The sequence below is a fragment of the Panthera uncia genome, assembly GCF_023721935.1.
Source record: "Panthera uncia isolate 11264 chromosome A1 unlocalized genomic scaffold, Puncia_PCG_1.0 HiC_scaffold_17, whole genome shotgun sequence".
Taxonomy (NCBI): Eukaryota; Metazoa; Chordata; class Mammalia; order Carnivora; family Felidae; genus Panthera; species Panthera uncia.
In genome coordinates this window covers 59,993,771-60,009,540 of record NW_026057577.1, presented here as the reverse complement: position 1 = coordinate 60,009,540, position 15,770 = coordinate 59,993,771, and the positions used below count along the sequence as shown (strand labels likewise).

The window sequence follows — 15,770 nt, the reverse complement described above, 5'->3', positions numbered from 1 at the left end:
TGGCAACTTACTCTCATATGTTTTAGGGAAAACATTTGCATGGGTACTTCAACTTTTCTGTAAGTTTGTGATTATTTAAAAGACATGGAAGCATGGGGCCCCTGGGTGGCTCAGTCGGTTAAGCTTCCGACTTCATCTCATGTCATGATCTCACGGTTTGTGAGTTCGAGCCCCATGTCGGGCTCTGTGCTAACAGCTTAGAGCCTGGAGCCTAATTTGGATTCTGTGTCTCCTTCTCTCTCTGCCCCTCTCCAACTTGTGCTCTGTCTCTCTATGTCTCTCAAAAAATAAATAAATGTAAAAAATAAATAAAAATTAAAAAAATTTTAAAACATGGACACAAATCAAGATTGATCTTTAGTCTAGTAAATGGTCAGTGGAAGGATACAATCTGAAGAGTTGCCCACAGCCAGCTTCCATCCATATTTATCATTCTGTCTCATCTTTATTAGAATGATTTGTGTTTATGTAGCACTTTCACATGTGCTGTAAACTCTTTAAACTCTATAAACTATAAATTCTATAAAGTCAGAGATTCCATCTGTCTCACATACCATTTCATTTATCCAATGCCTAGAATAGTCTCTGGGTCACAGTAGGCACTCATGAATGTGCACCAGTTGAATGATGAATGAATAAGTGAATGAATGAATGAATGAATGAACGAAGTAGCTTAGACTAGAAAAAGCATGACCTTTGGAGTAGCTGAGACAACAGCTGACTAATGGGTTTGAATCTGGGATCTACTACTACCTTATATGGTCTTGGGCAAGTTGCTTCAGTTTCCTCATCTATGAAATGGCAACTATAATAGTTCCCACACTTCACAGGGCTGTGTAGCATGTTATGAGTATTGATGAAATTATCTGGGCTTGAGTTCTTAACTCAGATCAACTGAGTGACATATTCAAGGTCAACACCAGTAAGAGGAGAGTCCACCTCAGACACAAACACATCTCCCTGGACCAAGACTGTGTCTCTTTCTCCTGCATCACTGCTTCCTTTAGTGATTGTAAAGGGCTCTTGTTAAACTGAATACATGCTCAGGAAAAGATTGCGATGAAAGTTCTATCTCCTTGACAAAAGACAAAAGCAAACATTAGTGTGCAACAGAATCACATGCAATTTTTGTTCAAACACAGGTTATTGCCCCACTCCACAGTTTCTAATTCAGTATTCAGTATTGTATTCAGTATGTATTCAGCATGTCTGGGAAGGGCCAGAGAATTTTGCCAGAGAACAACTGCCAGGGAGGGAATTAGTTGAGAGTCAGCTTAGAAAGCAAGGAAATGCTGAGGGCAGGAGATTGAAGGATATGAGTGAACCTAGAGGCAAAGGAAGGTCAGCTTCAGGGGCTAAGAAGAGATGGGAGGGCTCTGCCATCAGATGTTAGCTCAGTCTCTACCTTTGTCTCTGAGACAAAACAGGCCAATTCCTCTAAAGCCACAAACTACCAAAACTCAACCCATACCAAATAACATTAAGTCGAGTAGCTTTAAAACTATTTATAAAATTTGAATTTATAGTTTAGAAACCTATCAAAAAAAATCTCCAGCATTCAGATGGTTTCACTGGAGAATTCTAGAAAACATATAAAGAACACCAAATCTGCACAATGTCTTCCAGAATATAGAGGGAATGCTTCCTGATTCACTTTATGAATGTAACATCAAAACCAGACAAAGACAGTAGCAAGCAAGCAAGCGAGAGAGAGTAAACAAACTATAGACCAGTATCAAAAATATAGATGCAAAAACCCTTAACAAAATGTTAGGAAATAGAATTCGGCAGTATATAAAAAGAACTATACACCATGACCAAGAGGGATTTATTCTAGGATGAGAGCCTGGTTCAATATTTGAAAACAATCACTGCAGTCCCCCATATTGACAAGTAGTGTTGGTGGCATCCAGGGGACTCCACTAAGCAGTGCCTAGGATGTAGGTGAGGCCCAGCAATTTGGGGGAAGTGAAAAATTAGTCTGTATATACACGGCTTGTGTTCAAACAAAATAAAGTGCTACACTCCACATGCATAGGTGACTCCCAGGTTTCACACCTAATGCTTGTCTCTCTGAGAGCTGGGGCCACTGGAAGCACAGGGACAAACAGGAGAAAGGTTGGCTTGAGGCACCAGGTGCTAAATGGGACAGTCCAATGTCCCCAAGGGGAGACTGATCCCAAGAGTAGAGTCCAGGAGTGAAGAAGAGGAAGAGACCCTGGAAAAAGTTGGCAACTGAAATATAAGAAAGCCCATTCTGGAATTTTTGCTTAGGAACTTAAACTTTGAACTGCATCCTTATAACTGAAATTTGAACTTGAAAACATTGGCCTGACACCATGCATAACATACCAAAGGTAGAATTCAGTCTGATAACTAATAAAGTTCATCTCCATATGAAATTCTTTGAGTTTCCAAACTTTCTGCCTGGGATTCATCTCCTAAAATGAAAAGACTCCCAGCTGCCTCTGATATTCAGCACAGTGTAAGTATCATGGCTTTCTGTGCCTTGCGTGAATTCCCTCAGCACCCACTATGCCAGTGCCCAGTACACACTGACAGTGTCTTAATGCCTACTGATGCAATGCTCTGAGCGCCCTTGCCCTGCAGTCAGCATAAGTGCTGGGGAGTTAATGCTCCCCAGGGCAGCCCTTAGTCAATGAAGTCTTTATCCTCCAGCTCCCCTTTCTCCAGGAGGGGTAACTTAGGCTGTTCTTCACAAACTTTAATGTGCTTATGACTCACGTGAGAGTCTTAATAAATTTCAGATTCTGATTCAGCAGGTCTGGGATGAAGCCTGAGATTCTGCATTTCTAACAAGCTCCCAGGCAGTGCCCATGCTGCTCGTCTGGGGACCCCACTTTGATTCCCCTATTAATGCCCTCTGCAGTTTCCTCCCAAATAAACTGTTTGCTTTCAAATTCTTGTTGGAGGGTGTGCTTCAGGGGAAGCACTTTGTTCCATCTCTCTTCTTATATTTTATGTCCATTGTTCTCAGTTTTCTAAAAGGCTGACCTCTACCTCTAAAAGGCTGACCCAGGGCAAACACTTCATTTCCTCATCTCCAGAATGAGGGGGTTAGACTGTCTAGTTTCCTTCCTACTCCAGCATTCTAAACAAGTTCTCTTTATTCTAGTTATTATCATACTTTCCACACTCCTCCCGATCTGCTTTCCTGCTCTTGTGCATGACCTTTTAAAATCAAGCTGGCTTCACATTCTGCTCATCTTCAAAAGATGGCTCTAAACAGAAATGGAAAATGGAAGCCTTTTCTTTAAACATAATAGCAAAAATCCTTGACAGATAAAGGATACAGCAAATGTTCACACATGCAGATGACATTTTCATTGTGTGGGAGAAAAAGAGACCTTTCAGAAAAACGTAAGAATAGTAGTTTCAGGCAGAGGCTGAAAACAAAAATCAGTGAGAAACCAACAAAAGATATGAAACCATAATCAAAGGACATCTAAATAGGAGATAATACACATATAAAACACAATAGTGAGTGTGTGAACTTGTCTGCTTTTGGATCAAACATCCCTTCACATACATATGCAGATACAAGCTGCCTGCCTCCGATAGTCCCTTTGGAAAGCTACCTTCTTACACCTATGCTTAAAACAGTTTGAAATTCCTCTAGTTTACCAGAAACCAAAGAAATGAACACATATATAATATTACCACTGTAGTCGCCATTTTTTAATGCAAAATAAACCAACAGGACAAAAACCTTATTTTTGGTAACTTCAGGCATTTCCTAAAATATTAGTACATGAAATTCATACATGTAACCATCAGTTATGGCTGTGCAACAAATAATCCCCAGATCACAAAACCTAACAACAATAAGTAGTTATGTCTCATTCATGAGTGTGTGTGCCTGCTGGGTAGCTCAGCTTCATGCTGCAAGTCTGTAGGTTGGGTGCCTGGCTCTGCAATAGGTGGATCCAGTATGGCACCCAGATGCTGATATGGAAAGCCGCTCAGGCATATGAACTTCCCATGGCAGAGGTAAGACATACCCAAGAACAGGTACATGTGGTGCTTTGAAGGCTAGGCTTGGAACTGGTACCCCCTTAACTCACTGTGTTCCATTCCAAAGCAAGTCATGTGGCCAAAGCCCAACATTAATAAGTGCCTCCCGTGAAGTTATCAGCCAACAGAACGAATATGTACTGAATACTGTGATCTGCCAAAATGGCATTAACAACTCTAGAGGCATTTTCCAAGAAGGGGTGATACGAGTAATAACACTGTTATTGAAATAAGTATGCAACTGCATATGAGGACCATCTTGGAGGCATGGGTTTGACTTTGTTTTAAAAAGTCATTTTTATCTGTCCAACTTCGGCTCAGGTCATGATCTCGCAGTTCACGAGTTCCAGCCCCGCGTCAGGCTCCATGCTGACAGTTCAGAGCCTAGAGTCTGACTCTTGCTGTGCTCATGCTCTGTCTCTCCTTCTCTCAAAAATAAATAAAAACATTAAAATAAACAATTAAAAGTCATTTTTATGCTTTATATAAAAGCCAAACTTAATTCTTGCCTAACAATGCATCCAGTTTGTATGTATGCTTATGTGGGACGGAAACCTCTTTCAAAACATATTTTTTTTTAGATTTTTATAGCCCTGTTATTTTTTTTAATATGAAATTTATTGTCAAATTGGTTTCCATACAACACCCAGCGCTCATCCCAACGGGTGCCCTCCTCAATGCCCATCCCCCCCTCCCCCCCTCCCACCGCCCATCAATCCTCAGTTTATCCTCATTTTTAAGAGTCTCTTATGGTTTGGCTCTCTCCCTCAAAACATCTTTAAAAGGAAAAGCAATATATTGAAAAAAAAAAAAGAAAAAAAAAATAGGGTTTTTTAAAAAAAAAAAAAAAAAAAGGAAAAGCAAAATTGCCAGAATGTCCCATTCCAACGTCTCTAGGCTGGCGCTTAGCAGGCTGTAAAGGAATGAGAAAGCATCACCAATTTGTTGAAAGCGATTAGGTTTTGTGGTAAGCTACTTTGGACAATCAGGAGCCCCAAGTTTAAGCCACATGCTCCTACTTTCTTAGCTGTTCCTATTATGTCTGACATGTTGCTTCATCTCTCCAGGCTTCCATTTCTTCACCTGCAAATGCTTTCCTGGGTGCAGCCACCCCTAACAATACAATAACTATGAATCTATTAGATGCTGGAGGTTTTCTGGTGTCTCTATTTCCTGAATGAGAACTGCTTTGTAAAGTCACTGATTTCAGCTCTAGAAAGTGTAATGGCTGCTTTGTGTTAACAGCTGAGAATGAAAATTCTCATTTAATATTCTAGATTTTGTCTCCTGAAAAGAGTCTCTTGGGATTTGCTGGCATCATTAATAGTGAGGCGACAGTTTCTAATCTTAAATTCTCTAGATTAAAACCAAAAGATTGCCTTTCTTTGTTGAGTGACTCTCATGTCCCTGCAAACATCAGCACTTTGTGTTTGCTTGGCGGTGGGGGTAATTTCACAACAAACTGATCAATAACAAAGGGTTTGGGGGAGCTATTTTAACATCCTAAGAATCAGAAGGTGTATTTTGAACTAGGGCTTGAGGAGTGAGGGTCCACTCTACCTGGCAGTGAACAGCCAGGGGAAAGAAAAGGTAGTCAAACACTCTAAAATCAGTTTCTAAAGCAAAATGTCCGCATTCTCTGGACAACATTTAACAAATCAATCCTTAACCTCCCACCGTCTGTCAAGTTCTTCAGATGGCTGTTATCCTCACTACTTATTTACTTAGCAAACACCTGTATTACCTCAGCCAGGCACACGCTATGAGTTACGTACATTACTTCATTTAATTCTCTCTACAGTCCTCTGACCTGAGTACTGCTGTCCTCCCTCTACACTTGAGAAATTCGGGCTGCTTCCAGCTTTGCCAAGCTTGGTGGCCCCGGATTTGGCTTCTGACACCCAAGAGAGATCTCTTTCGCGCTCCTCGCGATATTCCCGGCACCTCGAATCCCACGTGCCAGTGCACCGGACGGGCCCTGGAGGCCCGCGGGGCGCGGGGTTCGGGCCCAGGGCTGCGGCGCCGGTGCCCTGCGGAGCGAGCGTGGTTTCCGCGCTGACCTGCTCGGCCCGACGCCCTCAGCCCAGGGGCTTCGCGGCGGGCCCGGCTATGGAGCCCCCCGAGCCCGCCGAGGTGCGCATGAGCCAGGCCATCCAGCCCGCGCACGCCAACCCGCGCGGCGAGCTGAGCGCGGGGCAGCTTCTCAAGTGGATCGACGCCACCGCCTGCCTGGCTGGTAGGGGGCCGACGCGGAGGGCCGCTGTGGGGGGGGGGGGGGCGGAAGGGGAGCGCGGAAGGCCGGTGTGGCAGGGGTGGCGGGCCGGCTTGGATACCGGGATGTGGGGTGGTGGGGGTCGGGACATGAGAGGATCCCGAGGCCAGGGGTGCAGGCCGACCCACCCCAGTACGGAAGCAGACGCTTGGCGCCCCAGTCCTCACCATTCCTGAACCCGGGGTCCGTGAGGAGAGAGAGGCAAGGAGAGGGTATTTCCAGTTGTGAGTAGTTGGGGACCCTAACGGTTGCGGTAGTTCATCCAACACCGGGAATAACCTAGACCAGTGATTCTCAAACCTTTCAGCCTCAGGACTCCTTTACCCCATTAGGTAAGTGAGGACCCCGCACTTTTGTTTATGTGGGTTATTTTGTTGATATTGACCATCACCGAAATCTTTTGTTATTTTTTAAAATATTTATTTTTTGAGAGGGCACAAGCTGGGTTGGGGCAGCAGAGAGAGGTGGGGGGTGGGGGGCAGAGGATCCCAAGCGGGCTCTGGGCTGACGGCAGTGAGCCTGATGATGGGCTCAAACTCAGCAACCCTGAGATCATGACCTGAGACGAACTTAGATGCCCTACTGACTGAGCCACCCAGGAGACCCTCAAAATCTTTTAAAATGAATTCATTTAAAAAGAACAAGAATAAACCCATGACATAATTTTATTGAAAAATAACTATTTTCACCAGTAATAAAACTATGCTTAAAGGCATGCTCTTGGTTTACATTGTTGCAAATCTCTTTACTATCTAGTTTGATAGATTACTCCTTTCTTACATCTGCTTCTGCATTCAGTTTGTTGCTACCACACCTTATTTCGTCTCCTCTCAGGACCTTTGCACCTGCTTCTCATTTTACCATTATGACCTTCTTTTGCCCTTTCCATGCATTACATCTCAGCTTAAACAGCCTTTCCTCAGAGAAGTCTTTCTTGACCACTTGTTTACATTTGTACTCTTCCAGCAGTTTTAGCAGAATGCCCTTTTTTATTTCCTTCCTACTGCTTAGCACAATCTGTAATTATTTTGTGTGTTGATCTCTTCACCTCTTTATTTTCTGCCTGGCCAATTCACATGTAAGCTAAAGTTAGTTCTCCAGTGCTTAGTAAGCACTAAACAAAAACCTCTGCTTTCATGGATAGGTAGGTTGGTGATGAATGGGTCCAAAACTTGGAATCTCATTTCCGAAATGAAGTCAGGCTTTGCATAACACAGGAACAGACCCGGCAAAGGTATATTGTGAAGGAAAATATGTTAAGATTAAAAACTAAAGCTGGAAGGAGCTTAAGATCATGTTTCTTAGGACTCTTATTTTACAAAGGACAAAAGTAAAGTTCAGATGATGACAGAACCCCGCTTTTCTCACTGAGTAGCAATAGAGTTTCTAATCCCCTGTGTGTTAACCGCCCCCAAAATTTAGTCATATATTCATGCCAATCTGTTTGTTTGTTTTATGCTTGTTGATAGGTCTGTTTGGTTTCTCTCTTAACAGTTTTTATCAGTATTTGAGGTTGATTATAATAACATAAATAATGGAAGAATAAATGTAAAATTAATTCCCATCTAAGGGAAACAAGTGTAAAAATCACTGAGGTTGCTGATAAAAATGATGCCTATTGCCAAGGCAACTGAATACATTATGTGAATAATGAAGTGATCATTTTGTGCTTCTGTCCTGTAAAGAATAAACAGTTGCTGTGCTGCAATTGTCATAAAAGTGTCTGCCTTTTTACATCTTTGGAAACTCAGGCCATAGACTGATTCAATTGATAACCAACTGCTTTGGATTAATAGCTCTGTTGCTAATAATACAACATTAAAGAAACCTTTATGATAAAGTTAGTTTGGAAACATGGAAATACCTGTGTTAAACACTCTATGGTGAGAAGCACCACATAAGCAAGGGACGTTATTTAGCCAAGGTGCAACAGAATCTGTGGCAGAGAAATGTTCCGCCATAGTGCTGTCCTTTCTATGATAAGAATAATACAAAAACTGGTTTTCCTGGCATTTTCCCAGCCAGAGTTCCTTGTTGACCAGCACTTTTCCACAGGCCCATTACTATGATAAATAATGATCCCAGCCATGGACCTAAGGCTCTTCTGTGACACCCAGACACTGCTAGATTCCAAAAGATCTTCTCAATATTTAAATAAAGATTAAATATGTTCACTATCATTTTGGCATTAAACCTCATTTCTGTCAGTAGTCCCATTTTTCTAGTCATTCCTTAAGCCTAGAGGAATGAAACCATATCTGAGTCATTCTCCACCCTCTGTATACATTTCTTATTTTGAAATATCACAAACTCACCCTTTTCTGTATTGCATTTCTGAATCTTGTCCAGGGTTCACTCTATTAGGAATGGGATGCAGTCCATACAGTAACACAAGTCAAAAATCTAGAAGTCATCCCTTCTTGATACCTCTCTCTACCTTGCTTCCCCTTCCAAATACCCAACCCATGAACTAAGTCCTATCAGTGTTACCTTAAAGAAATCACTCAAACCCAACCACCTTGCTGTGGCTCCACTGCCACCACCTAGGCCAACCTATCATCATCCTTCATGTGAACTTCAGCAGTGGTTTCTAAACTGATCATCTCCATTCATTCTGGTGTCCTCTCCACACTAATCTAAAATATTTTTTGAAGGTGCTAATCTGATCATGTCATTTGTTGTTTATCTTCCCCCACTGTCTTCTTTATCAAGAGTTACAAAGGTTCCTCTTCTGTCATAGTAAGTATCTATTAGGAAAAAAAAAAGACACATAGATAACTGCTATAAACTCTGGAAAAAACAGTAAATAAAACCTACTTATGGGCAACTGACAGGTGAAAAAAAGCAGATTTAAACACTTGGAAGTCAACACTTGGAAGAAGAGAATGGTACTAGCTAACTTTCTCTGTTTTGTTTTGGTTTTTTAATGCCTTTAAGCCTGAAGAAAGACCTTATTCTGCTCCCAGCTAAATTTTTGATGGAAAACCCACAGACTTGCTGATTTGAAGAGCTATAGGATTTGGGGAAAACACAGCTACTTAAATGTGAGGAGGAAGTTTCAAGAGAGGAGAGAACTGAAGAGGCAGAGCTGTATAATCTATCTATATTTTTGGCTCAAATCTCTGGTGAAGCTTGAATCATGTATGCATAGAAGAAACTCCAGCCTTGCTAGATGATGCCAAAAGAATTGGGAAAGGGCTGTTACAACCTCTAGGGAGATAGAGTTTTATAGTGGGAATTTAGTTAAGTACTTACTTGGAAAAACAAAACAAAACAATACTCTTTAGAGAAACATGTAAGAACCCATTATTTCTACAATGTATCACTCACAGTGGCTAGGATATAGTCCAAAATTACTTTATATACAAAGAAACAGGAAAATATGATGCATTCTTAAGTGAAAAGATAATGGTGATCAAGCCTCGATCATCCGAGTGTTAGAATTAAGCATCCATTATTCTATAGCAGCTATAATAAGTATGCTTGAGGATGTAATAAAAACTCATCATAAAATAAAAATCATCATAAAGAATGAAAAGATAGTAAGTCTCAAGAGAGAAGTAGAAACTAAAAAAAGAACCAAATGAAAATTCCCAAACTGAAAATTACAGTATCTGAAATTTAAAAATTCACTGGATAGGCTTAACAGCTGATTGGAGGAGAGTAAGTAAACATAAAGATGGACAATAAAAATTATACAGTCTGAAGAAAAGGGAAAAGATGAATTTAAAAAATGAACAAGTGAACAGATATGTCAAAACCACATCAAAAAGCATAACATACATGTAAAAGAAGCCCCAAAAGAAATGAGAGAAAGTCTGAGGCATAAAACAAACATTTAAAGAAATAGTAGCTGAAATTTTCCCATATGTGGTGAAAGACATACATTTACAGATTTGAGATCATAGGACACCAAGCAAGATTAATACAAACACAAAACAAAACAAAACAAAACCTCACATCTATCACAGGCAAACTATGATGAAAAGAAAATCTTAAAAGCTGGCAGAGAAAAACACTGTGCTATACATAGGAGAACACTGGTTAGAATTACTTATGACCTCATCAGAAACAATGGAATCCATAAGACAGTGAACCAATATCTTAAATAATAATTATAAAACTGTCAACCAAGAGCTTCAAGGCCCTGTGCATAGTCCATTCTCAGCCGACCCTTCAGCCTTACCAGCTCTCCTTCTTGCTTTCTGCATTTTATCCTTAAAGACTTTGATCAGGATCTTTGCAGTTCCTTTTGCTCAGTGTGCTCTCCTTTTCTCTCTTCTTCCTCCTCAACACATCTATTTTTATCCTACTCATCCTTCACATATCAGCTGAAGCATCCCCTCCACTTGGACATCTGCCCTGACATCCTCCCTAGGTCTAGTTTCTCATGTTATGACTCCCATAAAATTGATGTTTTCTTCGGGGCACTTAATTCATTTTGTTATTTATTCCTTTAATTAATCCATGGCTTCCACTAGTCTCCAAGAGAACAGAGATCATGGCTGTTTTACATTTTCATCACCTTACATAGAGGCTAACACAGCGCAGGTATTCAGTCAATATTAGTTAAAGGAATGAATGAATGGAGATGCCACCATTTTAATCAGTCATCATCTCATACCTGGATTACAACCACTTACCTAGTCTGCTACTGTTTCCAGCTTCTCTGTTTCCCCCGGGAAATCAGTAATAGCTTTAGAGTTTCTCCACTTTGATTAGCATACTGTATGAAAGACAATCAAAATCAAGAACCAGAGCAAGCTGGTCCTGTTAAATTAATATCTGACACACTTGTAAACAAAACAACTGCATATAATCACACATAAAAATTGTGATCATATGTTGGTTCCCCATATTTCTATTTTCTATTTTTAATTTCATGACCCTTAAAAGTCTATAGTGTAAACCATGGCTGTTGAGCATCTGAAGCCCATCTTTAGCTAAGCACTTCTCTGAAGAGTGTTCCTTGGTTGGTCTTTTCTGAGAGTTCCTATTGCTTCTGTAGTCAAAATCACTATTTAGAACATTGTATTCAATCTTTCCAAGCCTGGATTTCCTCGTTTGTAAAATGAAACTAGTAATAGTACCAACCTCATGTAATTGACATGCATAAATACTTAGTTCAGTGCCTGGTCAATAATAAATGCTTAATAAATGGCAACTATTATTATGATAATATTCGTTCATGATCCCTAATGCAATCTAGTATAGTGCTGTATATACATAATAGATGCTCGATATATACAATCAAAATACATAAAAATAAAAAAATTAGTCTTATTGATTATTGCACTTTAGTTATCATTTAAATCATTCAAAACTGGTTATTCATATTGGCATACATGGTAACATTTTATTAACAAGAATAGTTTAATAAACTCAACATCCTGTTCTCTCTCTCAGGTAACTGGAATGAATGTCTATTAGGTACTCCTTAGTGAATGTCTTATAGCCTGTATTTGCAAGGATCTGGCAGTTCTCTGGAAATCTTAAGCTCTAAAATGTCATCTACTATAGCTGGCTCTCTAATTGCCACTGAGCAGACTTATTAAGAGATAACACTGACTTCTCAGTATTGGGAAATCAGTAGGAATTTAACAAATGTTTGATACACTGAATTCAATTGAGCCCATCTTGAGTATTTCTAGAGTCTGGTACTTTTACATTCCCTTCCTCTCACTGAACTTTATACCTGGGAAGGCAGTCATTCCCTCTCCATCAATCACACACTAACTATGGTTAGTTTTCTGGTAACTCAGTTTGTATTATGTGCATGTTTGGAAGAACAGCTAGTTATTTCCAACTTATAAAACCAGAATGTGAAATTTTCTACAAATTAGATTATAGAGAGGAGTGTTCTAAATAGCTGCTCTCTGGAGTATTTCCCCATGTCTCTTTACCTGGCACTATCAAGTAATATTGTAGTTAAAGTAATCCACACAAAGAATACAACTTTAGTATAATTCACTGTCTTTCTTTTTCATGTCTCTAAAAGTGTGAAGAATAAAGAGTGAAGTCTCCAAAATTAAAATGAGGTTCAAAGCACTTAAAAAGCCGGTGCAGTCTGTTTGGGTTTTAACTGAATGTTCGTCAAAATCAAATTCTGACAGAAGCACATGTCAACATTTTTCCTAAAGAGATTAAGTTATGATATTTTTATATAAAGCAAAATCAACAATCAAAAAATATCTCAACAAATTAAATGCAGGCATGGAATATGGATAGCTAGGGTTCTTCCCTAATCTCTTTATACCCTATTTAATATTCTCCTCTCCAACATAATTACTGCATACAGAATTTGGTAATAATGAACAATAAATATTGACTAAATACCTAATAGGTGCTGAATATTTCTCTGCTACTCAAGAGAAGTTGCTCTCCAATTTGGGGTCTGATGTCAGTGTCTCCTATACTATTCAGTACTTATACTTGTTAAGTGGTCTAAATATAATCAGCTTCTGGTTATGTGGGATAATAGCTTTGATGAATTGTTTTTAAAGCAAAAGAAGGGTCATATCTAACAAAATATTTAAAGTTGGTACTAACTTAATAAAATTGCTATTTAAATAGCTAGATATACTAGGTATTGGTTTTGAATTTCAAATCAAAGACAGTACAATAATTTCCATTCAGTAGAAGTACAACTTACAGAGCAAAAGAACTGTCATTGATCCAGGTCATCTCTAAGTGTGGGCATAGTGGCACTTCACTGAACCAGAGGATGAGTTACTAGAATACATCCATTTAACTTTTATTCTTTTCCCTTATGCTGAAATATTTAAACATAACTATTAATTAACACATTTTTGCCTGTTTTTGAAGCTGAAAAGCATGCTGGGATTTCCTGTGTTACAGCCTCAGTGGATGACATACAATTTGAGGAGACAGCTAGGTAAGTGGTATTGCTCTATCACACCTTTCTCCTGGGCTTTTTGGCTCATTTGCAGCATATATTTGCATTACCTATGCTTGTTTATTTGGAGTCAATGATCCAATTTGTTAATTAAATATTTGACCTAATGTAAATCAATAAAATAGTAATTGCAGGACCTACTTTTAGTAAACACTTTGAAGTAGAAATTCATAGTCCTGGTTTTATTGAGAAATAGCTCTCCAAATAGATGGCATTCTGGTATGAGGCAGAGCTGGATTTCTAAAAGCTGATTCTTAATGGCTCCTTCCTCTACAAGAAGAATAATTAATGATAATAAGAGTATCTATGATGGTGAATTTCATCATTAAGTTGTTGAGTGAACGTTAATTCATGTGAATACAAATGTTAAATTATGAAAAACATTTAATGTGTGAGAGCGTTTATGTGCTTTACCATCTCCTATTGTAGGAAATTTCCAGATTAACAAATGTTTCAAACATATACAAAAATAGAAGAGTACAGTATATCCCCAAGGACCATCACCTAACTACAATAATAATAAGCTCATGGAAACTCTTGTTTTATCACTACTTCTCCATACTTCCCCACACACCTAGATTATTGTGAAAGGAAATCCCAGGCATCATTTATGAATATTTCATTATATATTTCTATATGATAAGGACTCTTTTAGAAAACATAATAATATAATAACAATACCATTAACAGAAATCATTATTCCCAATGACCTCAAAATATATTTTTAAAAAAATTAAACAATTGGTTTCTTGAATCAGGATTGAATATGGTTGATAGGGCTTTTAACATAAAATTTCTCTTCTTTCTTTTCTCCTAGTTTTTTGTTTTTTTTTTAAACAAACCTGGTCATTTGTTCTGTAGAGTTTACATTGTGTATTTGCTCATTGTATCCCTGTTTAACCTGTTCACCCACCCTTTGTATTTCTTATACAATGATAGTTACATCTAAAAATTGGTCAGATAAAGGTTTGATATTTTGGTAAAATTAGTTCTTGTCAAGAGCGCGTAATGTCTAATGATCATTACTTAGAACCATTATTTCATTACATATTGGCAGAATGGTAATGTGCTATACTATCATTTGTTTTTCATTTATTTTCTGAAGTATTTGTGTAGAGAGACTCGTTATCTCATTAATTACTTAGTTACCCTTAAGTAAAGTTTGTCTAGGAAAGACAAGCTTAATTCTTTCTCTTTATTTAGTGTCATTATGAGCCCATGGATTTTAACATATTTGATGCAATTCAATTCTGACAAGATGGGCTCATCTTTTACATTTCCTTACAAAAACTTAGTCATAAATTTCTTCAAAAGAAATTGTAAGTAGAGATCACAATTTGGGCAGAAAATGTGCTCATTTATATAGGGTTGGTCATTGTTTCTAGATTTTTTCCAGTGGACAGAATTAAGAATTATTTGTTTTTTAAAGAGTTTATACTAGGGGTGTCTGGGCGGCTCAGTTGGTTGAGTGTCTGACTCTAGATTTCGGTTCAGGTCATAATCTTCTCGTTTGTGGGGTCAAGCCCCACATGAGGCTCTATGCTGACAGCAGGGAGCCTGCTTGGGATTCTTTCTCTCTCCCTCTGCCCATCTGTCCCTCTCGTGCTGTCTCTCTCTCTGTCTCAAAATAAATAAATGTAAACATTTAAAAAATAAATAGTTTATACTAATAACTGTAATAAATTAGCGTTATATTTTTTTTTTTAAGGAGGATTATATGTTTTTATGTTTGTATCTCTGGTTTTGTTTTTGTTTTTCCCTGAATATCTTGATCCTTGAAGACATGAACTTAACTTAAAAGGAAAAGGAAGAGAGAAAGTCATCTGTTTCTGGTATTGGATGGTTCTCAAGGACCATGGGGGTAGTTGGCATTGTTTTCAAGCCCTAAGTAGTCTTGTCCAATAAGATACTCAGTTTATCTCCCCAACCTTACTGTTTACATTTACCTGTTTGGCATTTATTTATTTAGATACAAGCAAAATTAAGTTAAATGAAACCACATGCATAAAAAAATCACTTCTTCAAAGCTGATACAGAAGACATTTTTGGTAGAAATTAGAATCATAGACATGGAGAGACCTTTATAGGTCAGCCCAGCTTTCTCTTTGTAACAACAAGAAACTGAGGCCTAATTCCCCAAGCAAGCCAGGAGACAGAGGGTGCTTAGAGTCTGGATTTCCTTATGCTTAATCCAGTGCTTTTCCCAACCCACTGCTTCTGCTTTTGTGATCAGCAACTTTTACTGAACACTTCTCAATGGTTGTTCTCACAGGCAGCTGCAGTGTCACTGAAAGAGCTCTTGACATTGTAGAGTCTTGCAGATGCAGATAGAGATCCACTGACTAAGCTCACATACTAGCTATGTGATTTTCCTTGAAGTAGAAAAAATTGATAGGAGTTTGTATATCAGCAAAATTACAAATTACTATAAACCCAAACTTTCTTAAGACTAGATGAAGTGCCATTATTAATTTAGGAGTTCCAAAAGTGTATTGTAATAAAGTATCTATCACGTACTTTCCAAACTTAAATTCTGTAATTTACACT

General features: G+C 38.7%; 1 protein-coding gene across 3 annotated transcripts in view; it reads left to right on the top strand.

The window, feature by feature from the left end:
• Positions 1–5,934: 5,934 nt before the first annotated feature.
• The window catches only part of ACOT12 (acyl-CoA thioesterase 12), a 59,293-nt gene continuing 49,457 nt past the window's right edge, over positions 5,935–15,770 (top strand). Inside the window, exons 1-2 of one of the 3 annotated variants that reach the window (XM_049649732.1) lie at positions 5,935–6,271; positions 13,133–13,202. In XM_049649732.1, the coding sequence (XP_049505689.1) occupies positions 6,145–6,271; positions 13,133–13,202 (197 nt within the window). In that variant the 5' untranslated portion in view covers positions 5,935–6,144. Of the gene's footprint in view, positions 6,272–6,373; positions 6,640–13,132; positions 13,203–15,770 lie in introns of those variants that run through there. The other 2 variants (XM_049649731.1, XM_049649733.1) reach the window with 2 other exon arrangements.